General features: G+C 37.7%; 2 protein-coding genes across 3 annotated transcripts in view; one reads left to right on the top strand and one right to left on the bottom strand.

Annotated features, from left to right (window-relative positions):
- The window catches only part of SAV1 (salvador family WW domain containing protein 1), a 35,751-nt gene extending 20,699 nt beyond the window's left edge, over positions 1–15,052 (top strand). Inside the window, exons 3-5 of the mRNA XM_050796927.1 lie at positions 3,094–3,364; positions 7,261–7,404; positions 13,318–15,052. Coding sequence (XP_050652884.1) covers positions 3,094–3,364; positions 7,261–7,404; positions 13,318–13,519 — 617 coding nt within the window. The 3' untranslated portion in view covers positions 13,520–15,052. The remainder of the gene's footprint in view (positions 1–3,093; positions 3,365–7,260; positions 7,405–13,317) is intronic.
- Positions 15,053–16,011: 959 nt separating this feature from the next.
- ATL1 (atlastin GTPase 1) overlaps positions 16,012–27,062 on the bottom strand; it is a 100,172-nt gene continuing 89,121 nt past the window's right edge. Inside the window, exons 11-15 of one of the 2 annotated variants that reach the window (XM_050796904.1) lie at positions 26,738–26,794; positions 25,090–25,161; positions 20,185–20,616; positions 18,644–18,658; positions 16,012–16,456 (exon numbers count right to left, since the gene is read on the bottom strand). In XM_050796904.1, the coding sequence (XP_050652861.1) occupies positions 16,346–16,456; positions 18,644–18,658; positions 20,185–20,616; positions 25,090–25,161; positions 26,738–26,794 (687 nt within the window). In that variant the 3' untranslated portion in view covers positions 16,012–16,345. The remainder of the gene's footprint in view (positions 16,457–18,643; positions 18,659–20,184; positions 20,617–25,089; positions 25,162–26,737; positions 26,795–27,062) is intronic. The other variant, XM_050796905.1, reaches the window with a different exon arrangement.

Here is a 27,062-nt window from a genome sequence, read left to right on the forward strand (position 1 = left end):
TATCCATTCTGTTGAAGGACGTGTATCGTTTCCACTTTGGGGCAAATATGAATGCAATCATTGTAAATATCCACAAATAGGATTTTGTGTGAATATGACTTCTCATTTCTCTAGGTAAATATTTGAGAATGGGATTGCTGTAGCATATGAAAAGCATATATTTAACTTTATAAGAAATTACTAAACTTGACTAAGAAATTATAAGAAATTACTAAGAGTGACTGTAGCATTTTGCGTCCGCACCAGCAGTGTATGGGCACTGCAGTTGTTCTGTATCCAACTTGTATTGTCAGGGTTTTTTTTGTTTTGTTTTGTTTTGTTTTTTGGCCATTTTCATAGATGTGTATTGTCATTTCATTATGGTTTTAATTTGCATTTCTCTCATGGCTAATTATGATCCTGAGCATTTTTTCATATGCTATTTACTGTCAATATGTTGTCTTCGGTGAAGTGCCTGTTAAAAGTTCTTACCCCCCCCCTTTTTTTTTTTTAACTGGGTCATTTTCTTTTCTTCTTCTGTTTTTGTTTTGAGAGAAGGGGTTTCACTCTGTTGCACAGACCGGAGAGTAGTAGCTGTTCACAGGCATGATGATAGTGTGCTACAGACCTGAAGTCTTGGGCTCAAGTAACCCTCCTACTCAGCTTCCTGAGTAGGTTGAACTACAGGTGCGCGTCACTGCACCAGGCTCAGGGTTGTTTTCTTACTGTTGAGTTTTGGGAGTTCTTTGTATATTCTACGTCAGAGTTCTTTGGCTAATAATGTGATTTGCAAATGTTTTCTCCCAGTTTACAGCTTGATTTTCTTTCTCATAGTGTCTTTCACAAGTGTTTTTAATCTTGACAGAGTTCAATTTAATCAGTATTTTTTCTTTATGAGTTGAACTTTCAGCATCATGGTAAAAAAAAAGTACTCTTTGTCTAAACTAAACTCATGAAATTTTATTCTGTTTTTTTCTTGTAAAAGCGTTATAGTTTTACATTTAGATATATGATCTATTTTGAGTTAATTTGTATATAAGGTGGGAGGTATAGGTTGTGATGAGGTTTTTTGCATATGGATGTCCAGTTATTGCAACATCATTTGTTGCAACGTCATTCCCCACTATTGCCCTTTCACCTTTATCAAAAATCAGTTGACCATGTCTGTGTGGGTGTGCTTCTGGATTCTCTGTTCGGTTCCATTTATCTATTTGTCTGTTCTTCTGACAGTACCACACCGTCTTGACTACTGTAGCTTTATAGTAAGCCTTAAAAATCAGGTAGTGTGAGTCCTTCAACTTTATCCCTTTTTCAAAAAAATCGTTTTGGCTTCTCTAGTTCTTTTGCCTTTCAGTATACATTTTAAAATCTGTTTGTCTAATAACTATCTGTATCTACAAAAACTCCATGGAATTTTTTTTTTTTTAAATTTTTTTTTTTTTTTTGAGATGGAGTTTCGCTCTTATTGCCCAGGATGGAGTGCAATGGCGCGTCCTCGGCTAACTGCAACCTCTGTTTCCGAGTTCAAGCGATTCTCCTGCCCCAGCCTCCTGAGTAGCTGGGATTACAGGTGCCCCCCACCACGTCTGGCTAATTTTTGTGTTTTTAGTAGAGACAGGGTTTCACCATGTTGGTCAGCCTGGTCTCAAACTCCGGACCTCTGGTGATCCGCTCACCTCAGGCTCCCAAAGTGCTGGGATTAAAGGTGTGAGCCACCATGCCCAGCCGGAATTTTTATTGGAATGACAGTAGTCTCCCTTTATCCATGGTTTTGCTTTCCACAGTTTCAGTTACCTCTGCAACTGCAGTCTGAAAATAGATGAATATGGTACAATAAGATCTTTCGAGAGAGGGAGAGAGATCACATTCACCCAATTTTTATTATAATGTAGTAATTGTTCGATTTTGTTGTTGTTAATCCCTTACTGTGCCTAATTTATAGGTTAAACTTCATCATAGATACGTGTGTATAGGAAAAAACATAGCATACACAGGGTTATGTACTATCTGCAGTTTCAGGCATCTACGGGGAGTCTTGGAATGGATTCCCCCATGGATAAGGGGGGACTACTGTAAAGATGATTTCAGGAGAATTGACATCTTAACTTTATGTTGAATTTTTCAGTCTATTAATGTGATAGGTTTTTTATTTCTTTCATCAGTGTTTTATAGTTTTTAGCATATGGATCCTGCACAATTTTTTGGAGCTGTTATAAATGATATTATCTCAATAACTTGTTTCCAGTTGCTTGTTAATATATAAATATTTAATTAATTTTTGTATGTTGACCTTACACCCTGCTACCTTAAGCTTACTTAAGAATTCTAGGGCACAGCCAGATTACTTTTAAGAATTTATAACTGAAACTGGTTTTACAAGTTCATTTTTGCATTTTTTTTTAAGATGAAATGTCAAATCTTTAATCGGGAAATTTTCTTTTTCCCACTTTTCTTTTGGCAGAACACATACTTAAGTAGCTTTACTACTACAGGCTGATTATCCCTTACCCCAAAATGCTTAAGACCAGCAGTGTTTGAGATTTGGGATTTTTTTTTAATTTTGGAATATTTGTATATACATAATGAGATATCATGGGAAGAAATCCCAAGTCTGAACATGAAATTCATTTATGTTTCGTATATACCTTCTACACATAGCCTGAAGGTAATTTTATATAATATTTTAAATAATTTTGTGCATAAAACAAAGTTTGGACTGAATTTTGACTATGACTCATCACATAAGGTCAGGTGTGGAATTTTCTACTTGTGGCAACATGTCAGCTCTCAAAAAGTTTTGGATTTTGGAGCATTTCAAATTTCAGATTTTTGGATTAGGGATGCTCAACCTGTAGTTAAATGTTTATATGGCCTGTTGATGGAAGCATCAGCCAGAAACCCTCCACAATTTCAAAGTCTAGTTCCTCCCCATTTTTATAATTAATTAGTAGTAATACTGACTACTTTTATGAAAACCATCATAATGGACATAATCATGAATTTAAATAGAAGAGTACAATCAGGATAGTTAATGTCATGACTTTGCTAGCTGACACATTTTTTACATTGAATAATTGTTCTGTTTCTTCTCTATCATTTTCTCTTTTCCCATAGGTATTGGGAGAGTTGCTGCTACATCTTTAGGAAATTTGACTAACCATGGTTCTGAAGATTTACCCCTTCCTCCTGGCTGGTCTGTGGACTGGACAATGAGAGGGAGAAAATACTATATAGATCATAACACAAATACAACTCACTGGAGCCATCCTCTTGAGCGAGAAGGGCTTCCTCCTGGATGGGAACGAGTTGAGTCATCGGAATTTGGAACGTATTATGTAGATCACACAAATAAGAAGGCTCAGTACAGGCATCCCTGTGCTCCTAGGTAGAGTATCAACTTTATTTTCCACTCTTAGTTTCGGGATTGTCTAATGTTAGATTTTGGACTGGTATTTTCATCCAAGAGAAAAGCATCCTAAAGCTTGAGACCTGAAAGCCTTACATTTCAAAATTTACACTTTTCTCTGAACATATGTTTAGCAATAAATGACTTTAATAAGTTAAAAAAGTACTTTTTAAACTACCTCAAAATCAGGGTCATTGTTCTTATGATCAGATTCTGCTATAATAATGCCAGAATGTTTTTGTTATAGGTGTCCAGAAAATGAAATAATTAAGGCTTCTGCCTTCTTACACTTAAATTTTTACAAATAATACAGACCTACCCCCTAAGTCACAATGCACAATTGAATTATAACATTTTGCAGTTTTTATTCAATTTCAGACATGATTGTATGTTCTGTTTCTTGCTATTACTAGACAAGAAAGTGAAAGTTGGGACTGAACAAAACATCCCATATCTGTTTAATAAATATAGCCAGTAATTCTTTGTGCTATTTTGATTGATACTGGGCCGGGTAGATCTGCTTTGTTGCCAGACTTTTAGCTCTTTGCTGCCTGATACTGTAGCCAGTTGTCATATGTGGCTGTTGAGCACTTGAATGTGATTAATATAAATTGAGATGTGCTGTAAGTGTAAATACACACTGGATTTCAAAGTACATAAAAACTAGTATTAGTTTAGTAATGAAGTTGCAAATATTTCAAATTAACCACATGTGAGCTTCAAAAGCTGAGCCACAAGATTAAGAATGAGTAAAATATCATCTGCATTTTGATAAATGTTGCTTAGTGTCATCTGGCATAATACAGTTTTTCGGTTATAGTGGACATTTGTATTTTCTTAGAACCATTAAAATAGTTATGAATATATGTTTTAGTATTACCAAGTGGAAAAGTAAGCTTTGTCATTATTGTGTTGTTTTAATTATTTTACATATTTGGATTTATTAATTCAACTTTGAAGATCTGTTTTTTCCCATGATTCCATGTAGTGGCACCCAATCAATGTTTATTCAACTACTGAGGTTGTTGTCCTTTGAAAGAATCAAACTTGTGGTGTGGTCATCAGGTGGCAATGATGGTTGCAGTCCAGATAACCAGATTTGAGAGTTTACTTTTCTGTTCATCACTGACATGGTTTGGCTCTGTGTTGTCACCCAAATCTCATCTCAAATTGTAATCCCCATGTGTTGAGGGAGGGACCTGGTGGGAGGTGATTGAATCATGGGGGCCGTTTCCCCCATGTTGTTCTGGTAGTGAGTTCTCACGAAATCTGATGGTTTAAAAGCATGTGGCAGTTCCCCCTTCTCTCTCCTGCTGCCATGTAAGATGTCCCTTGCTTCCCTTTCACCTTCTGCCATAATTGTAAGTTTCCTGAGGCCTCCCAGTTATGGAACTGTGGGTCGATTAAACCTCTTTTCTTTATAAATTACCCAGTTTGAGGTAATTATTTATAGCAGTGTGAAAATAGACTGATACAATCATCATTAACCTTATGTTATTACATAACTTTAATAGTTTTTTTAAAGCAATTTCATAATTAATGAATTTACTTCTCTCAGCAACTTGGTAGAAGTTGAACATGAGAGAATAAACGCTGCCCTTAAGCTCACATATGTAGTATTAATAACTGTCTGGTTGTCTATCTTAGGCCAATCCTTATACAGAATTCTTGACTTACATTAGGTCATTTAATCCTGAGAACAACCACCTGTGGTATGAATTTATTATTCCACTTTAAAAGTATGGAGGCTGAGGCTTAGAGAGTGGAGGAGTTTTGCCTATATTTGCATAGTTTGTAAGTGTTAAAACTGAGGTTCAAATCCAGGTATACCTGACTTCAAAGTCCCAATTCTTCCCCACCCCAATTGTACTATCAAAGAATATTTTCCTTTGAACCTATTTAGGAAAGAAGAGTTGAAGATAGAATTCAGTGCCATTTGCACATTGATCTTTTAAAATCGTTAACCACAGCATAATCTAACCTTATTTTAATCCCAGTTTATAAACAGTGACCTTTTCTAATATACACGTGCATTTTTTTCTCCCCACTGTTATATATACCACATTTTCTTTTTTTTCTCCCTAACTTTTATTTTAGGTTCAGGGGTACACGTGCAGGTTAATATGGGTAAACTGCATGGCTTGGGGATTTGGTACAGATTATTTTATCATTCAGGTAATAAGCATAGTACCTGATAAGTAGTTTTTCTTTTCTTTCTTTCTTTTTTTTTTTTTTTCCTGAGATGGAGTTTTGCTCTTTTTGCCCAGGCTGGAGTGCAATGGCGCAATCTCAGCTCACCACAACCTCCGCCTCCCAGGTTCAAGCAATTCTCCTGCTTCAGCCTTCTGAGTAGCTGGGATTGCAGGCATGCATCACCACACCTGGCTCAGTTTTGTATTTTTAGTAGAGATAGGGTTTCTCCATGTCGGCCAGGCTGGTCTCGAACTCCCGACCTGAGGTGCTCCTCCCACCTCGGCCTCCCAAAGTGCTGGGATTACAGGCGTGAGCCACCACACCCAGTCCCTGATAGGTAGTTTTTCAGTCCTCATGCTTCTCCGATCCTCTTCCCACAAGTAGACCTCAATGTCTATTGTTCCCTTCTTTGTGTCCATGTGTACTCAGTGTTTAGCTCCTACCTATCAACATGTGGTATTTAGTTTTCTCTTCCTGCATTAATGCACTTAGGATAATGGCCTCCAGTTCCATCAATGTTGCTGTAAAGGACATGCTCTTGTTCTTTTTTATGGCTGGGTAGTATTCTGTGGTGTCTGTGTACCACATTTTCTTTATCCAGCCCACCATTGATGGGCATTTAGGTTGATACCATATCTTTGTTATTGTGAATAGTGCTGCAGTTAACATGTGCATGCATATTTCTTTATGGTAGAATGATTTCTATTCCTTTGTAGAAATAGTCCCAGTAATGGGACTGCTGGACTGAATGGTAGTTCTAAGTTCTTTGAAAAATCTCCCAATTGCTTTCCACTGTGACTGAACTAATTTATATTCCCACCAGCAGTGTATAAGCATTCACTTTTCTTTGCAACCATACCAGCATCTATTATTTTCTGACTTTTTGATAATAGCCATTCTGACTGATGTGGAATTGTATTTATTTCATTGTGGTTTTGATTTGCATTTCTCTAATAATCAGTGATGATGAGCATTTTTTAATATGCTTGTTGGCCACATATACACATAAATCTTTGTGTTTGAAGGCGAAGACCCCTTTCAGTCTGAAATAGACCCTTTTGGCCTCCTCGAGTTCAGTTATTAACCTTCAGGTGGTTCAGTGCTTTCCTTATACTTTCCCATATAATATGTCCGCTTCCCACAGCATACACAGGCTGTTAGAACTAAAGCATTTATTTATTTTTTATCTCTGTGACTTAAAATAGGTTCTAATCAACTCTGACTCCCAAATGTTCTCTTGATTTGGCAAAAGTTGAAAAGTTATCTACATTGGATAGAGATATTTCCAACACAATACTCACTGCTGCCTCACTACATATCCCAACCCCCATTTTCAGCCTACAGGAGGAAGGAAACATCCTTTCTTAGAAACTGTCAACCTTTCTGTTACGAATTTACAGCTGATAACTATTTCTCGTGGGGATTTGCTATTCTAGTTTTAAGTCTTTGTGTAAAGGTTAAAACTTAGTTCCAGCTTTTTCATATCCTACTTTGAACCTGTTTTTGAAAAGACTAAATACCAGCCAGAAGAAATGTCTTTAAAATACATTATCTTTTAGGTGGTATAAGTCAGTTTGGGCAGAAGGCACACTGAAAAATGCCTAAGTATTATTTGTTCTTTATAATTTCTTGTTTAGATTTTAGGACGTTTATCCTAAAGAATGTCACTCCTCTCTTCTTAGTGTACCTCGGTATGATCAACCACCTCCTGTCACATACCAGCCACAGCAAACTGAAAGAAATCAGTCCCTTCTGGTACCTGCAAATCCATATCATACTGCAGAAATTCCTGACTGGCTTCAGGTTTACGCTCGAGCCCCTGTGAAGTAAGTACATTTACAGCACAAATTTGTTTGAGGAGTGAGTGAAGGGCTGAATGGAGTCTCTGGGCTGCTTAATCCAAGTAGTGTGCCATATTTTACTCTTAATAATATTGGGCTTCTAAGTAATACTTCACTTGAATAAAGGATATCATAGTTTATAATGTGTGAAAATCATTAATTAGAAATATTAGTTCTTCAAACATTTATAGAATCTTCATTTCTTTGTGTGCAGACGTCTGCTATAAGGGATACAAGTAAGAAACTTACATTCTCATAGGGGAAGATTAATTTGTAAATAAGTGATACAGTACTTGTGATAAAAGTAAGGACCCGGGCTTGGCACAGTGGCTCACACCTGTGATCCCAGCACTATGGGAGGCTGAGGCAGGAGGATCTCTTAAGTCCAGGAGTTCGAGACCAGCCTAGGCAACATATCAAGAGCCCCATTTCCACAAAAAACTTTTAAAAATTAGCCAGGCTTTTTGGCATGGATCTGTAGTCCCAAGTACTTGGGAGGCTGAGGTGGGAGGATAGCTTGATCTGAGGAGTTCAAGTTCAGCCTGAGCAACGTGGCAGGACTCTGTCTCTACAAAAAAATTTAAAAATTAGCAGCATGCTGTGGTGTATGCCTGTGATCTCAGCTACTTGGGAGGCTAAGGTGGGAGGACCGCTTGAGCCCAGGAGTTCGAGGCTGCCATGAACAATGCTTGTGCCACTGCATTCCAGCCTGGGTGACAGAGAGCGAGACCCTGACTGCCCCCCCACTACTGCCGAAAAGAGGAATGATAGCAGATGGCATTTTCTTTCCTATTTTTGTCTTTTTTTTTCCCCTTGATACCACCTGACTTACTACTGTATGTTTGTGTGCTGATTCTAAAGCATACGAAATATCTGCATGCGTTTTTATTTTCCTTAAATCTGGAAGAATATGTGCCCAGCTGTTAGCCTTGGTATTTCTGGGGGTGGATATGGTTGAGAAGAGTTACTCTTTCTATTGTATGTTATTTCTACTCTGTCGTTATGTTTAATAAGAAATGGCATAGTAAGCTTTCCTTTTGGGTGGAAGAGATAGTACTTAAATGGAATTCCTGGTTTCTTACAGAAAGAAACAGATTCCTGAAGATTATAGTCTTTTTCAGTTCTGTGGTTCTATAAGCTAACTATAAAACTCAAGAAAACTAGCAAATAGGTTGTAACTCTTCCAAAATGGGCCAGACTGACAAAAAGAGAGCAAGTACTATACGTCTTTACTGCTTAAAAACTTAAACAAGAGGTCCAGAAGCCTGCTGCTTTCTAGTTACTTCTAATTAATGTTTCTGAAGAGGATGGATGGAAATGGTTAATATTCTGTGTTTTGTTTGTTTGTTTGTTTTTGAGATGGAGTCTTGCTCTGTCGCCCAGGCTGGAGTGCAGTGGCACCATCTCGGCTCACTGCAAGCTCCGCCTCCTGTGTTCACACCATTCTCCTGCCTCAGCCTCCCGAGTAGCTGGGACTACAGGCGCCCGCCGCCACACCTGGCTAATTTTATTCATTTTATTTTATTTTAATTTTTGAGAAATGGTTAACATTCTGTCAACAAAGGGTGAGTGGTTATCTATGAATTAGATAATGAAGAATCAATTATCACAACAAAAAGAGACATTTTTTGCAAAAAAAAAAAAACGTGCCTGTCTCTTTTTTCAGACAATTGAGAATCTGAAATTCTTTAATCCTATCTCTTGCAGTAATTTACCAACACAGTTTTTGCATATACTTCTAAAACTTGATTTAGAAATAGATTGTTTTCCATTTTTTTTTAATTTTTGTAAAATTGTGTTCCTGTGTCTGCTCACAAAAGTCTATAATCGTTAGTATAACTGTACTCAAGCTAAACTATAGGATAAAATTTTTAAATTTAGGCCGGGTGTGGTGGCTCACGCCTGTAATCCCAGCACTTTGGGAGGCCAAGGCGGGTGGATCACAAAGGCAGGAGATCGAGACCATCCTGGATAACACAGTGAAACCCTATCTCTACTAACAATACAAAAAATTAGCCAGGTATGATGGCACGTGCCTGTATGTAGTTCCAGCTACACGGGAGGCTGAGGCAGGAGAATTGTTTGAACCCGGGAGGCAGAGGTTGCAGTGAGCCAGGATCACGCCTTTGCACTCCAGCCTGGGTAACAGAGTGAGACTCCACCTCAAAATAAAATAAAATAAAATTTAATATTTGACAGCAAAAACATTGTCAAGAACATACATACTTTCTGTTATTTCTGACACGCACACCAAAACACTAGTTCTCAGCAGTGTGTGGCAGGGGTATTTTTTATTCCAGTGGCTTGGCAATCCTGCAGTATCACCATTGACTCTGCTCTGGATACAGGTGAAAAAGGGAAGAGTGGGCACAGTGTTAGGCGGGTGGGTGCAGGAGACTTAGGCTACATGGCGATACCTGGAGCTGAGGATGGCAGCACTGTTGATCTTGAAGTCAGCATGCAATGTGGACAGGTTGTTTTTGGTAGCATTATAGCAACTGGCTTTTGTATATATGGGTTATTTATAAGTAGTGTTTGAATAGAATACTGCCCTAGGAAAAACAGAGCAAAAGAGATGCTAAAAGCATAGACTACTGGAGTGGTTTACACCCAATTTTCTGAATGATTTACCTGTGTATATACAGTATAAATGACTAAAAGTTAAACTTGTGGAAGCAGATTTCATGGCTAATTAAGAGGGAAAGAATGGGAGTTTATACTTTTCAGAAAAAGCAGGCACACTTAGGTGATTATAGGCAGAAGGGTAGTAACTATATAGAAGCTACAGAAGAAAGAATTTGGAATAGGATTTCCATTCCATGCTTTGCAGTTTTTTTCACATCTGTGCCCTTCTTGGAGTGCACTTTCTTCCCCCAAAAGGATTTTCTCTAATCTCATTTTTTTGCTTCTACCCATGATCGTACTCTTGATGCTGAATGCTGATTGGCAAGTCAGAAACTTGGCCAGGCATGGTGGTGCGCCTGTAATCCGAGCTACTTGAGAGGCTAAGTCAGGATTTCTTGAGCCTAGGGGTTCTGGGCTGTGGTGCACTATGCCAGTCAGATGTCTGTACTCTTTGGCATCAATATGGTGACCTCCCAGGAGCAGGGACCACCAGGTTGCCTAAGGAGGGGCGAACTGGCCCAGGTTGGAAATGGAGCAGGTTAATACTACTGTGCTCATCAGTAGTGGTATTGTGCCTGTGATTAGCCACTGCACTTCAGCCTGGGAAACAGTAGATCTTTATCTCTAAAAAAAAAAAAAAAAAAAAAAAAAGGCCACAAAATTGTTTGAAGGGTTGTTTTCTTCCTTTAGACATAACTCAAATACTTATACAAAATATTCGTGTCTTAAAAATAAGTATAATATTTACCAGTTTATTCTTGTTCTTTGTTTCCCTTGCTAGAAAGTACACAGATGCTAGTTTAGTTTAACATTGTTGTAGTTCACCTGGTATAAATGTAACCATCTTGAATTAGTAGACATTGCTGAATTGCCTCTTAGCTAACTCTGGGAGATTAAGATTTTTTGTTAGGAATTATGAATTTGTTTCCAAGAAACACATAAAATCTTAAGTTATGGGAATGGTTACGTGAATGGTGGACGTTCTAAGACGTTCTAAGGTGGACGTTCTAAGGACCTTATAACTGTTTCTTCATGGAGGCTTATTGAGTATTTCTTACAGTGTCACTCTAATTTATGTTCACAAGTAGTTGGAGTTTCCCACTAAAAAGAACAAAGCTTCCTACCAAACAAATCTGCATCTATTAATAAATTTGCAGCTCTTGCCTGGTGCGGTGGCTCACGCCTGTAATCCCAGCACTTTGGGAGGCTGAGGCAGGTGGATCACTAGGTTAGGAGATCGAGACCATCCTGGCTAACATGGTGAAACCCGTCTCTACTAAAAAATACAAAAAATTAGCCAGGCGTGGTGGCGGGCGCCTGTAGTCCCAGCTACTTGGGAGGCTGAGGCAGGAGAATGGTGTGAACCCAGGAGGCAGAGCTTGCAGTGAGCCAAGATCGCGCCTCTGCACTCCAGCCTGGGCAAAAGAGCAAGACTCCATCTCAAACAAAAAATAAAATAAAATAAAAAATCAATTTGCAACTCTCAAGTAACTGAGTAAAATTGGGAGTCCAATTAAATATATATACTTTCCAGTTTTTGCATGTTGTGTTACTGACATTTCTGTTACACATGCTTAAGTTGGACAGAAACGTGTCAAAATGCTAAGTATAGTAGCTCACACAATTGCTCAGTATGTTTTCTGTCTCCCTTTTTTAAAATCTCATTTTAAAATATTAGTCCTTTTGAAAGAATATGGTATAATATCAAAGAACCACTGGGTAGGAAGAACTATAAACGATCATTAAAAATAATACTAGAGTTTGCAATCAGAGCTTCCTATTATGTCTGCTCAGCAGTATGATTTGAGAGGCATAATTTTAGGTATAAGATGCCTTTCCCTAATTCAAGTTCTTTATCTAGTCTTAGTGGATATTAACATTCAAAACCACTACTTTGAAGCATCTTGGTCCATAGTTCTCTTCCTTTCTGAACTTTTAGTCACTAAACACTTTTGCAAGAGGTAAAGAGCCTCTTTAGGTTTTAGTGTTTTTCATCTTTAAAATGAGAATATTAGAGTGCTGTCTTCATCAGATACTGAAATGGAACTATGTAGCCAACTACTAAAGGTACTACTGCTAAGCAGGGATCTACTTACCACTGAAAGACTACTAACAGTCTTCCATGATATGTGTAAACAGAATCTTTTGTGAATCCTTCACCACACTGAAGCCTTCTACGGTCTACTTACTCTTTCATTTTAAAAACAGTTCTTTCCTTCCTTAGTTTTCCTGTTTGTTTTTTTAGATGCTATGTACTCAGCCTCAGGAATACTTAGATCCACGAATGACAGTTCCTCTTCATTTCTCCTTCTGTTTGGTTCCTTGTTGGCTGTGGTGAATAGCATTCCTCAAAAAGATCCATCAACATGAATGATGCAAATGACCATCCATTTTTGTGCATTATCATTTGCAAGCACAATATGGTCTAAAATATTCTTAAGTTCCTGACAATTAACTTTTGATGAACTTACAATAGCACAAAATATGTTCTTCAGAAATTATAGAACCACTGTAGTTTGAAATCTGTGTTCATGGCTATCTGCTGTTAATATTAGAATAATGGGTAAAGAAATAGGTATTCTTTAACTTACATTGAAATGAAGTAATATTAGCAGTTTTCTCCTTTCCCTAGAAGAATTATATGTAGGACAGGCGTGGTGGGCTTAAGCCTGTAATCCCAGCACGTTGGAGGCTGAGGCCAGCGGATGACAAGGTCAGGAGATTGAGACCATCCTGGCCAACATGGTGAAACTCCATCTCTACTCAAAATACAAACATTAGCTGGGTGTGGTGGCATGTGCCTGTAATCCCAGCTACCCGGGAGGCAGAGGCAGGAGAATTTGCTTGAACCCAGAAAGCGGAGATTGCAGTGAGCTGAGATCACGCCACTGCACTCCAGCCTGGTGACACAGCGAGACTCCGTTTCAAAAAAATAAATAAAAATAAAAAATAAAGAGAATTATATGTAAACAGCATTTAATAACTCAGATATTTAAAGAACTGTTTTATTTATTTTTAGAAACAGGGTCTTGCTATGTTGCCCACGCTGGTCTCATACTCTTGGGCACAAGCAGTCCTCCCACCTCAGCCTCCCAAGTAGCTGGGGCTATAGGCGCCACCACTGTGCCCAGCTACTCGGTTCTTTTTAATTAAAACTTATGGTTTGTTTAGTTATCAATAAGGTTGACATTTTAAAAAACAGACTAGTTTCTTGCTAGAAATACATGTTTATGTATGTGTTGTGAACATATATATGATTGTGTTTTAAAACAGATACGACCACATTCTGAAGTGGGAACTCTTTCAGCTGGCTGACCTGGATACGTACCAGGGAATGCTGAAGTTGCTCTTCATGAAAGAATTGGAGCAGATTGTTAAAATGTATGAAGCATACAGACAAGCCCTCCTTACAGAGTTGGAAAACCGAAAGCAGAGACAGCAGTGGTATGCCCAACAACATGGAAAAAATTTTTGAGCTGATTTTTGAAAAATAAAATTTAAGTTTTATAAGAGCTTTAAAATATTTTCACAGATAAAAAATTACAAGTACTTTGGTTAATAAATGCAGCTTCCTTTGTGGAGATTATAAAATTCTAACTTTACATGTATTTTTTATTAGAAATTTTCTTTTATTGAACAAGAAAAATGAGTGTATCATTTTAAGAGCCAATATGACAAACACTTTCAGATGCTGTATATTAGGAACTGCTTTGGTATTCCTGATGGAAGAATGCAGCGGAAATGTCATTATGAACAGATGTTAAATAGGAAATTATCACTTGTTAACTTCTTAACAGCAATAGTACCTTCTTTAAAAAAAAAAAAAGAATCTGCAGTATTTAAAAAAAAATGTTTACTGCTCTAGTGTGAAATATTGTCTGGAAAGGGATGGTTTAAATATTACCATGATGCCGTTTAAATATAAAATAGGATTTGGAACCTTATTGTGATAAATATTTATATATGATGTATGTTTGTCTCCCCCTCCAAAGTAAGGAACCCAGCTGGGTGTGGTGGCTCACGCCTGTAATCTCAGCACTTTGGGAGGCTGAGGTGGGTGGATCGCTTGAGCTCACGAGTTTAAGACCAGCCTGGGCAACATGGTGAACCCCCATCTCTACAAAAAATACAAGAAAATGAGCCAGGTATGATGATGTGTGCCTCTAGTCCCAGCTACTTGGGAGGCTGAGGTCAGAGAATGGCTTGAACCCGAGACACAGAGGTTGCAGGGTCAAGATCACACCACTTGCACTGCAGCCTGGGAGACAGAACCAGACCTTGTCTCAAAAAATAAAAAAAAATGAAAACAAAGTAAGGAATCCTTTTAAAGCATGTTGAGAAAATATTTTTTGGTATGAATGGGTGACGGGCCTTTTAATCTTTCAGGAATACATACAAGCATAAGTACTTAGCCTGTATGGTGAAGGTGTGTGAAACTCCCAAGTTGCTAGCATCATCTTCCTTATTTTCAGCCAGGGCTGTTACTGCATTTAGCATGGCTCTGATGAGACAGTGGAGAGTTCCTGACAGCATAGTATACTGCCTTCTGAAAGACTGGGTTAAGCTACCAAAAATGACAATCAGGGATTCAAAAAGAATTTTTGGTCATTAAATCGATTGTATATTATTACTTTTTAATCTAAGTATTTATCACAGGACTTTAACACCATATATTTCCCTGCCAGTTTTTCTCCCCTTTTGGTTTGATAGTTAAAACATTTTTCATAATTAGTGCTGTACATTTGATTGCAAACAATTTGGTGATACTTCTAAACTATAACTGTAAATCTCTAGAATTCTGTGAATTTCAACATTATTTGAAGTGTTCTTCTGTTATATTTACATGTGTTGTAAATATGTAAATATACTTTTAGCTTAGGAAGTCTTCCAGAATACAAACTGCTCCCAGTTACATATCAGTGAGTTTGAATTATTGAAGAAATGTTGACAAAGTTGAGTGTTTGATTTTATATAACAAGCTTATTAAATATATTTTTGTGGAAACTAAGCGTGTGGTTTTTGAGTCCATGTTTTAGACATAGTGCGGTATTTCATTTTTCTGTTCAAAAGGCCATAGACAAATGAATCAATTTAATTCAAAGGGGTAATGAAAAGGGGTATTGAAAAATGAAAGTATGGCTAGTGGAATTTTATCACTGGGAAAAGATAATTTGCTGAACTTGTGGTCAGATTTTTCTAAGATGTAAGTTTATATATCTTATGAACTCCCACACTCCTCTAACTTAATTGTTCTTTCCTGTCACTTCTTACTTTATATTGCTACTTAATTAAGGTGTACCCATTTCTGTGACAGTCTTTAGAAGTTACTCTGTTTTGGACCTCCTAGATAAATATTACTTTTTTCATTAACACACTTTCCTTCTTCCTCTAAGTCTGTTCAGTGAAACTCCACTAGAGATTTTAGTCATTAAGAACTAGAAGTTACCTAAAGGAATTAGCATGTTTTGTAAAATAGAAACTTAAGTTTGTACTGATGTCAACATTAAATAAAATGCATCTTGAGTCTAAAAAAAGAGATAAACCTTCATCATTCTATATCAGCACCTCTCATTTTCAAATTCAGTAAGCATTTTTTTTTAATCTTAGGAACCAGAGTAAACTTTAATAATAGTTCACATATTAAAAGAATAAACCTATGAAGAATACATTCTTTGTGTACCAAATGAAAAAATATACAATGCAGTGAAACTCACATATACAAAGTGATTTTTTTGTGCATTTTTTATCAAGAGGTTTATATTCTATTAAATCATGTAAAAGCAATAGATAGTTCTTGATAAAGCAACTGAAGGACTCTTAAATGTGCTTAAAAATAAGATTGTGATATATATAAGATGATACAGATTAAATCAAGCCTGCTGAGTTATGATGCTGTGCTTTAACAAATGGCTATGTGAAATAATTTTAACATTTTTTCTGTAGAAATTAAATGAGCATATCCAAACGTGGAATATCACATGATTTAATGATAACCCAGTAGTAGAATTTAGTAAATTCAAGCAGAACACATGTACTGTTATCATAAATAGACAAATACTTTATAACAGCATTTTTGAAGAAAAATCAGGAAATTGTACATGTTAACAAAATAGTATAACCATGCATACATACATCTGCTTATTAAACACTGAAGTAAAAGAACTAATCCAGTTTGCAGTCTTCAGAGGTGTTTAGTATTTTACTGTGTTCTGATGGAAGCACTTTGAATGTTTGCATGGAGACATAAAACTGAATATTTAATTGACAATTGGTCATGCACCTGTATTTCTTAAAATTTGGATTACATTTTTTTCTTTTCTGATTGTTCAGTAGATTCCGACTTTGGTGTAGGAAAAGCTTGATGATACAGATGTCTGTGGGTTGCTGCTGCACTGTAAAGCTTGTACAAAGCCTAGAATAAAAACATCAAGATTATAAAATATTTTATTAAACACACAGATGTAAAATTTTTTTCCTTTTTAGTTTATCATACTGTATAAAATTTAGCATGTTGAATTTGAAATCTTTTTTTATCAATATATAAATTAATACCTTAAAATTCAAAAGTATTTTCAACTCCTCAATGTGTGCATTAACTTAATCCTTTTGTGCGTTGACCTTTGTGGTAAATGTTTTATTCTCAAACTGTGTTTCCTTTTACCTTGCATGCCTCTTGGAGCAGAGAGCTGCTACTCTGCCCCAGGGGTGTGCTGAAAATTCAAATTGTAACTATTAGCAGTTTTAGATGAATTGTAAGACCTCATAACTTCTGATTGGCAGTAACTATTATGCATAGCTAGGCTACTTGCTTTCCTGAGTGGGACCAATTTTATTCTCCATCATTTACTGATACAGCCATGCAGCTCAGCACATATGGTGTCCTTCCCCCAGCACAGTAGGATCCTTCACTTTACATGCTCTTGCCTTGTTTCCATGACTTAGCTAATATCTTACAAACCCTATTCAAAAACATTACCTCAGCAAGCTTTCCTCATTTAAAACTACCTCTTATTGTTCTCTGTGGGCTTTTAATGATGTTTGAATCATAGGAATTTCTGTGTATTGTATATTGCTTTATGTAAGTGTTCATAAATATCTTTGTTTCCTGGCTCCCTCAGCTAGTGTCTAAGAGTTCATCCCCTGCTCTGACTTTCACATACTTGACAGTCAGTTACAAATGACTTGTCTGATTTAGTTCTGGAGTTTGTAAAGAGTCTTTGAATATTTTTAAAAGCTGCATAAAAGCTTGAGATCCTTTAAATAGTAATATGTTCCCAGGAAATTCCATTAATTTTTATCATTTGTGAGTCTGTATACCTACTTTCTTTTGATTTTCTTGTTTTCTTTTTGAGTTGGAGTCTCACTCTTGTCGCTCAAGCTGGAGTGCAGTGGCACAATCTTGCCTCACTGCAACCTCTGCCTCCCAGGTTCAAGCTATTCTCTTGCCTCGGCCTCCCTAGTGGCTGGGACTACAGGTGCCCGCCACCACACCTGGCTAATTTTTTGTATTTTTAGTAGAGATGGAGCTTCACCATGTTGGCTAGGCTGGTCTCGAACTCCTGACCTAAAGTGATCTGCCCACCTCAGTCTCCCCAAGTGCTGGAATTACAGGCGTGAGCCACCGCACCTGGCCTTGATTTTCTTACGGCATTAAGTCTGAATGGTACCATCTTCAGATCTATGAATGTATATTTGTGCAGCATAGTATTGTCTTCCATTATATTCTGATTCTAAGGCATTCAATTCAATTCTAATTCTCTAACTTATTTTTTTCTTAAGCTTTGATTTCCAAAGTTGAAATTTGCTTTTGCTTTTTTAATGAGCTTGCTTACTGAATTTTGCATGAAATAACTTCTTATTGACTTGTAAATATTAAGGGGTATTTGATTCGAGGACATAATCCAGTTATATGCCACAGTAGAAGCTGAGGAAAGAATTATCTCTAGTTATTCAAGATCAGCTTTGCTTCCTGAAGATAATGACTTAAATGATTCCAGAGTGATACTTTTTCTTAGTGTAACAGCTGATTCCTTCCTGGATGCCTAGAGTCTTTTCTGAGATATGTAGTGTTGCTGCACATGTGCAATAGGAGAAATGAACACTTACTGTACAGGTCAGGCCTGAGGTCTGCCAAGAGAGTTAGCATACATACTGGCCTGGGCCCTGCTTAAAGTGGTATGTATTACTGTCAGTCAAAAGCTAAAGTTAAAAACAACTTCTAAAGGTTGTAGCTACATTTAAATACCCTCCAGTAGTTGCATTTCCTCAAGTTTCATAACTGCTTGCTTTACTCTGCAGTAGAGCAGAGTCCACCTTTTCAGAGCTTAAGAATTTTGAAATTGTCTACACATTCATGGAACAAATACTCATGATACTCAATTTTGTGTGTGTGTAGATCAAATCATACATGATGTCTAGAATAAGTTAAATATTTTAAGACCATGTTAAAAATTCACAATTACAAATTTAAATGTTAGAAGTCACCAAAGATTGTTCTAATCTACACAAAGACATCCTTTAATGGCTGGTCAGTTTATAAAATAAGAATATCATAATGTTTACAAATATATAACTCTGAATTTTAAAAAATTTAACTTACCTCATTTGTACTTCCCTGCGGCAAAGGCAGATTAAAAAGAAAAAAGAAAAGTATATATCCTGCTTTATTAACAGCATTATAATATTCAACTTTGCTTACAGTATTAATTTGTGAGCATTTAAGAACAGAAGAGATACTCCTGCAGATTTTTCAGTTTAGATTACATATTTTATCAGAATCTTTGAAGAACTCAATTCTGTATTCCTCATAGGTTTTAGCATAACATATCTAGGAGGGTTTTGACATTGACCTCAAGTAACCCCTCTTAAATCTTACAGTTGAGACACTATTTGAGACAGTGGCTCAGAGGATCCAGTTTTTAATTCATTTCCCATTGTGCTACCATTCGTTTATCTCAACTAGATCCTTCAAAGGGCATGTTACAATTATGTTATAAAGTATATGTAAGTATGTTTTGTTTTGTTTTGTTTTTGAGACAGAGTTTCCCTCTTGCCCAGGCTAGAGTGCTATGGCAAGATCTTGGCTCAACGCAACCTCCGCCTCCTGGGTTCAAGCGATTCTCCTGCCTCAGCCTCCCTAGTAGCTGGGATTACAGGCATGCGCCACTATGACTGGCTAGTTTTGTATTTGTAGTAGAGACGGGGTTTCTCCATGTTGGCCAGGCTGGTCTTGAACTCCCGACCTCAGGTGATCCACCCAACTTGGCCTCCCAAAGTGCTGAGATTACAGGCATGAGCCACCGCACCCAGCCATAAGTATGTTCTTAATGCTGGAAGAACTGTAGCTATTACCCGCTGCCTACAGGTACAGAGACAATCGGAAGTAATCTGATACTGCTTTCAGAAGTTTTTAACTAAAGAGAATGAGATGACAACTTACGATAGTGGTTCATATAGCTCCTAACAAAGCTAATGCTAATCAAATCATAGGTTGTGAATATGAGATAATGTTAATGCAAGTCATAATTAGCTAAATAAAAGCTGTTTTCTCTTACAACTTATAATAGATTTAACATTTTTAGAATAATAAAAAGTAGGCTGGGTGGCTCACGCCTGTAATCCAAACACTTTGGGAGGCTGAGACGGGCAGATTGCTTGAGGTCAGGAGTTTGAGACCAGGCTGGCCAACATGGTGAAACCCCGTTTCTACAAAAAATACAAAAACCTAACCGGGAATGGTGGTGTGCACCTGTAGTCCCATCTACTCCAGAGGCTGAGGCACAAGAATTGCTTGAGCTGGGGAGGTGGAGGTTGCAGTGAGCTGAGATCATGCTACTGCACTCCAGCCTAGACAACAGAGCAAGACTGTCCCCACCCCCCAGAAAAAGAAAAAAATATGTATATACTACTAAATTGATGTATTTTTTTAAAATGCTGAAATGTTAACTGGAAAATAGGACTTCACATTTTACACAGTATTATATAGCTAGTTGTTCGTATCTGGGCAGGTCATAACATTCTTGATGACTGGGGCCCAATTCATGTTGATCTGTGTTATTTCCAACATCTAATGCAGTGGCTGGCACACGGATGACATTCAAATGTGTGCTGAAGTTAGTTGTGAATTAAAAGTGTTCTTACCTGGTCCCACAGAGCCGCAGCCACCTGGTCTATTACAGCTCCTAGCTCTCGGTATTCTCCAGAGTACCGGATATATGCCCAGGTGCACAGGGTGATAAGGGTCAGTCCCATTATCATATTGCATAGGCTAGCTATGATGTCCAAACCGATGAATCCAGTCACACCAGCAATCACATACGTGATAAAGATGACTACAAACAGTGTGGCTGGGGTACGAGCTGCATGGAAGATATTTTTGCTATCATTGTGCTTGATATATTGGATGTAAAGTTCATCTATTTCACTCTCCAACTGCTGCAGGTAACGCCGGCTAAATTCTTCCCCACCCATCTTCTTCACCCCTCGGAATAGCTTCACAGATTCTTCCTTAAGTTGCAGGTGTTTGCTCTGCAAGTCATTTGGGGCCAGAAATGGTTTGTCACCACCACAAATCTGTATCAGGCAGAGAAGTATTCGTTTATGCAATGTAGAGTAAAATTGGCAACTGTATCAAAATTTTTCACTTAGCTAGTTGAGTTTGTTAGAATACATGAATAATCAGGAGCCTGCATATATGTTTTTTCAGCCCACATCTTTCCACCCTCTATCCATGAGGCATGACTGTAAATGGGACTGGTATTCTATAGGTGGCTTAAAGTCATTTTACATTTTTCTCTTTTTGCTGTGGAAAATAATATTCATCACTTCAAGTCCTTCAAGATGAAAAGACATATGTGACACAACATGAAGTACAAAATTGAGTTCATTCACAGAATGAATCCAAATCTAAGAAAACTACATATATCCAAATTCTAGGAAATCTTCACCAAAGTCATTTTAACCAATGAAGTTTAATAAACAATGATCAATGCTATAAAGCTCTCAAAGTAAACTGCGAAATACATTCTTTAGCAGTTTTACTGATTTTTGTTTGAATGGAGCCCATTGAGTATTTTCTTCCAGAAACTAAGTAGGAGTATATTAAATGTTCTTGAATCACATTTTCAAGTTTTTGAAAAGTTACAAGGGTGATCTCAGTTAACCATACCATTCATTCACTTTGGTTATAGCCATGCCTCAGAGATAATACGTGTTTGGTTCCAGACCACTGTAATAAAGTGAATCACATGATTTTTTTATTTCCTGATGCATATAAAAGTTATGTTTATAATTATATAGCAGTCTATTAAAGTGTGCAATAGCATGTCTAAAAACCATGTACATAATTTAAAACACTTTATTGCAAAAAAATGCTAAGGATCATCTGAGGCTTCAGCACATCAATCTGCTGGTGGAGGCTCTCGCCTGGATGTCGATGGCTGCTGACTGATCAGGGTGGTGTTGCTGAAGGTTGAGGTGGCTGTGGCAATTTCTTAAAATACGACAACAGTAAAGTTTGCCATATTGATAGACTTCCTTTCATGAAAGATTTCTCTGTAGCCTGGAATGCTGTTTGACAGCATATTACTCACAGCAGAACTTCTTTAAAAATTGGAGTCAATCCTCTCAAACCCTGTCAATGCTTTATCAACTAACTTTATTTAATATTTTAAAGCCCTGGAAAAGGCAGGGGGAAGGGAATGAAGAGAGGTTGATTAATGGGTACAAATATACAGTTAGAAGAAGTAAGACAGTGTTCAATAGCTCAGTAGGGTGACTGTAAATAACAATATTGTACATTCAAAATAGCCAGAAGAGAATAATTCAAATGTTCCTAGCATAAAGAAATGTTTAAGGTGATAAATATCCCACTTACCCTGATTTGATCTTTACATATGGATGTATCAATTTATCATATGTATTCCAAAAATATGTACATCTATTGTGTATCAATAAAAAATATTCTAAACCCTTTGTTGTCATTTCAACACCGTTCACAGCATCTTCACTAGGAGTAGATTCCATCTCCAGAAACCACTGTCTTTGCTTATCCATAGGAAGCAACTCCTTATCCGTTAAATGAGATTACACAATTGAGTCACATCTTCAGGCTCCACTTTTAAGTTCTCTTGCTGTTTCCACCACACCTGCACTTCCTTCCTCCACTGAAGTCTTGAACCCCCTCAAAGTCATCCAGAAGAGTTGGTATCAACTTTTTCCACATTCTTGTTGATGCTGATACTTTTGCCTCCTATAAACCACAGATTCTCTTCATGGCATCTAGAATGGTGAATCTTTCCTGGAAGGTTTTCAATGTACAAAGCCCAGATCTATCAGAAGAATCACTATCTATGACAGCTATAGCCTTACAAAATGTATTTCTTATTAACATTTGAAAAATCAAAATTACTCCTTGATCCCTGGGCTGCAGAATGGATATTATGTTAGCAGGCATTGAAAACCTCAATTTCCTTAAATACATCTCCATCAGCGCTCTTTGGTGAACAAGTTCATGCCAATGAGCAGTAATATTTTGAAAGGAATCTTTTTCTTAGTAGGTCTCAATAGTGGGCTTAAAATATTCAGTAATCCATGGTGTAAACAGCTGTACTGTTACGTAGGCTTTGTTGTTCCATTAATAGAGCACAAGCAAGAGTAGATTTAGCATGATTCTTAAGAGCCCTAGAATTTGGGGAATGGTAAATGAACACTGCGTTCAACTTAAAGTCACCAGCTACAAGAAAAGCAGCCTGTTCTTCCAAGCTTTGCAGCCAGGCATTGACTTCTCCTCTCTAGCTGGTAAAGTCCTGGATGGCATCTTCCAATAGAAGACTATTTCATCTACATTGAAAATCTCTGTTTGGTGTGGCCACCGTCATCAATGATTTCAGGTAGATCTTCTGGATAACTTGCTGTAGCTTCTACATCAAGATTTGCTACTTCACCTTGCACTTTATGTTACGGAGATGGCTTCTTAAATCTCATGAACCAAAAACCTCTGCTAGCTTCCAACTTTATTCTGCATCTTTACCAACTCTTTCAGCATTCATAGAATTGAACAGAGTTAGGGGCCTTGCTCTGGATTAGGCTTTGGCTTAAGGGCATGTTGTGGCTGGTTTGATTTTCTATCCAAACTAAAGCTTTCTCTGTGTCAGCAAAAAAAGCTGTTTCACTTTTTTATAATCTGTGTGTTCACTGGAGTAGCTTTTTTTTTTTTTTAGACAGAGTCTCAGTCACCCAGGCTGGAGTACAGTGGCGTAATCTTGGCTCACTGCAACCTCTGCCTCCTGAGTTCAAGCGATTCTCCTGCCTCAGCCACCCGAGTAACTGGGACTACGGGCGTGTGCCACCATGCCTGGCTGATTTTTGTATTTTTAGTAGAGACAGGGTTTCACCATGTTGGCCAGGCTGGTCTCAAACTCCTGACCTCAAGTGATCCACCTGCCTCAGCCTCCCAAAGTGCTGGGATTACAGGTGTAAAACCCTCCCAAATTGCTGGGATTACAGGTATAAGTCACTGTACCCAGCCTGGAGTAGCATTTTTAATTTCCTTTAAGAACTTCTCCTTTGCATCCACAGCCTGGCTAACTATTTGGTGCAAAGGCCTAGCTTTTGGCCTATGTCAGCTTTTCATATGCTTTCTTCACTAAGCTTAGTCATTTCTAGCTTTTGATTTAAAGTGAGATGTGTCTCTTTGAACTTCAACACTTAGAGGCCATTGTAGGGTTATTAATTGGCCTAATTTCAATATTATTGTGCTTCAGGTAAAAGAGGACTGCAGAGAGGGAGGGATGGAGGAACTGCTGGTTGATGGAGCAGGCAGAAAACACATTTATCGATTAAGTTCAGCATCTTATAACAGCACAGTTAATGGCACTCCGAAACAATTACAATTACAATAGTAACATCAGCAATCGCTGATCACAGGTCGCCGTAACAGATATAGTAATCATGAAAAAGTTTGAAAAATTGTGAGAATTACCAAAATGTGACACAGACCTACACATGCTGTTGGAGAAAGGGTGTCAACAGACTTGTTCCACATAGGAGTGCTGGCAACATCCAATTTGTAAAAAGTGCAAGAAAGTGAAGCTCAATAAAATGAGGTATACCTGCATTTGAGATTTAACTATTACGGAGAATTCTTTCATTCTGATTGTCCTTATGTCATAAACAATGCCACTCCATATACTACATTTTCATTGATTCTAAGACTTCAATTTTGGATGCAATTTTAATTTCATAACGTTTTTTGAGACAGAGTCTTGCTCTGTTGCCCAGGCTGGAGTGCAGTGGCACAATCTCGGCTCACTGCAACCTCCACTTCCCTTGTTCAAGCAATTACCCTGCCTCAACCTCCCAAGTAGCTGAGATTACAGGCACACGCCACCATGCCTGGCTAATTTTTTTTGTATTTTTAGTAGAGACAGGGTTTCACCATGTTGGCCAGACTGGTCTCGAACTCCTGACCTCAGGCAATCCATGTACCTCGGCCTCCCAAAGTGTTGGGATTACAGGCGTGAGCCACCGCACCCAACCTAATTTCATAACATTTTCAAGAGAAAATATCTATCACAGTAGTACATATACACAATAATTATTAGATCCATCCTAATTTGGAGTGTTAAAATGAGGAAATGTAATAAATAGAAATATTGGCCCTTAAGGTTTTTTTTTTCCTAAAAGGTTTCATCTTTAAGAGAAATACCAAAATTGTGGAATATAAGGAGGCGTAGTGGTGAGGGTATCACATGCTATTTTAGCTACTAGATTTTATAAATAGTGGAAAGATCTGACACACCCCCAAATATGTGAATAGGAATATATTACAGAGAGAGACAATTCATTTAAAATGCCTTTAAAATTGCACACGTAATGTTTTAAAAAATATTTCAGGAATATAATAAATAGACACATGATACAGGCTGAGGAAAAAGTCAAAGCCACCTCATTGAATGTGTGTACAGTGTAACATGGAAGAAAAAAGAGAATGAGTTGCACGAAGAATACTGGTTTAAGACAGCATTTAAAACATTTAATTCTTACCTCTTCCATTTTTTTGTTGTACGTGTCCTTGGCAGTTGCCACGGCTGCTAAATTGTTAGCTTCTGCTGTGGCCTTTGGACAAAGTACAAAATATGATGTAAAATGCAGTTCATATTGATTAAACTTCCACAGGCAGTTCACATTTCAGAGCATCATGTGCAAGAAATGTGCAAGAAACCAAAGTCCTCAACGTAATTTAAAACGGTTACAATATTTCTACATTTTAAAAATTAGTAAAAAAGTTTCAAAAATGCATAAACAGATTTTTACTCAATACACAATAGTTCTAAAATGAATTTTCATTTGGAAGAGTTTCCTCTCAAAAAATATTTTTTAACCTGTCATTAAATGCTGGGAAGTAAAAATATCTATAAACCCAAACTCATGGGGAATAATACACAGTACATTTTATAAATACTAATATACACAAATATGTCTAAGGACTGCTGCTGATAGAAGAGTGTATCACTGATAACAAAAAGGAACTATTAAGAACTTACATTTTAAAAATATATAAGGAAACTAGTTTCTCCCTTTTTAAAATTTATTTTTTTTATTCTTATTTTTTTTGAGACTGAGCCTTGCTCTGTTGCCCAGGCTGGAGCGCAGTGGCATGATCTCAGCTCACTGCAACCTCCACCTCCCGGGCTCAAGCAATTCTGCTGCCTCAGCCTCCCGAGTAGCTGGGACTACAGGCTCGCGCCACCACGCCCAGCTAATTTTTGTATTTTTAGTAGAGATGGGGTTTCACCATGTTGGCCAGGCTGGTCTCGATCTGTTGACCTCGTGATCTGCCCACCTCGGCCTCCCAAAGTGCTGGGATTGCAGGCATAAGCCACCACTCCCAGCCAAAGTATGTTAACTTATTTTTTATACGTGAGGTCTCACTATGTTGCCCAGGCTGGACTCAAACTCCTGGGCTCAAGTGATCGCCCTGCCTCAGCCTCCTGACTAGCTGAGCCTACAGGCACATGCCACCGTGCCTGGCTCCTTTTAAAACAAAAATGTTTGTGGAGGCCGGGCACGGTGGCTCACGCCTGTAAGCCCAGCACTTTGGGAGGCCAAGGCAGGCGGATCATGAGGTCAGGAGACTCAGACCATCCTGGCTAACACGGTGAAACCCCGTCTCTACTAAAAATAGAAAAAAATTAGCCAGGCATGGTGGTGGGCACCTGTAGTCCCAGCTACTCGGGAGGCTGAGGCAGGAGAATGGCGTGAACCCGGGAGGCGGAGCTTGCAGTGAGCTGAGATCCGGCCACTGCACTCCAGCCTGGGGGAGAGAGCGAGACTCCGTCTAAAAAAAAAAGAAAAAGTTTGTGGAGAAACAGTTGTTTAAAACTCGGACCTGCTTTTCTACTGTGTGTTACATGTATGAATCTAAATCATAATATAAGACTGTTTTCTAAACAAATTTAGTGCGAAGAGAATGAAAACCCTTTGGTATAAAGTGTGTGTGTCTCAACACAAGTGAGGCTGCAATACGTTTATGTGAAAAATGTTTAGATGAAAACATAAATAGGTAAAGTTATTAGGCAAATAATCTTCCAATAAGTCATTCTGTCTAATATTATTATCTGGTAATTTCCGACAGCCAGAAATCTTAGCCTTAGTCACGTGTCTTAAAACATGCCTCCTCATTAATAAATACCTGTAACATGGATTTGGGATGTGGTAATTCTTCACCTTGATAGATCTTTATATAAGCCTAAAAAAAAAAAAAAGAAAGATTCATGTTCAAGCAATTCCATTCAATATTTCCTCTAATTCTATGAAATTGCATTCTAAGCTCTTGACATTTCAAAAATATTTTCAGGAACTTATAACTATTTTATCTTTCTCATACTCAAATTCCCTTTTTTCTTAGTTCATGTTGTTTCCCTTTCCCGAAATGCCTTTTTCAAACATCTCTGTCTGCCAATCTGGCCCTTCTTAAAGGCTCAACTGAATGCTACTCCCTTTAAAATGTTCTTAGA

The sequence above is a fragment of the Macaca thibetana genome, chromosome 7, assembly GCF_024542745.1.
Source record: "Macaca thibetana thibetana isolate TM-01 chromosome 7, ASM2454274v1, whole genome shotgun sequence".
Taxonomy (NCBI): domain Eukaryota; kingdom Metazoa; phylum Chordata; class Mammalia; order Primates; family Cercopithecidae; genus Macaca; species Macaca thibetana.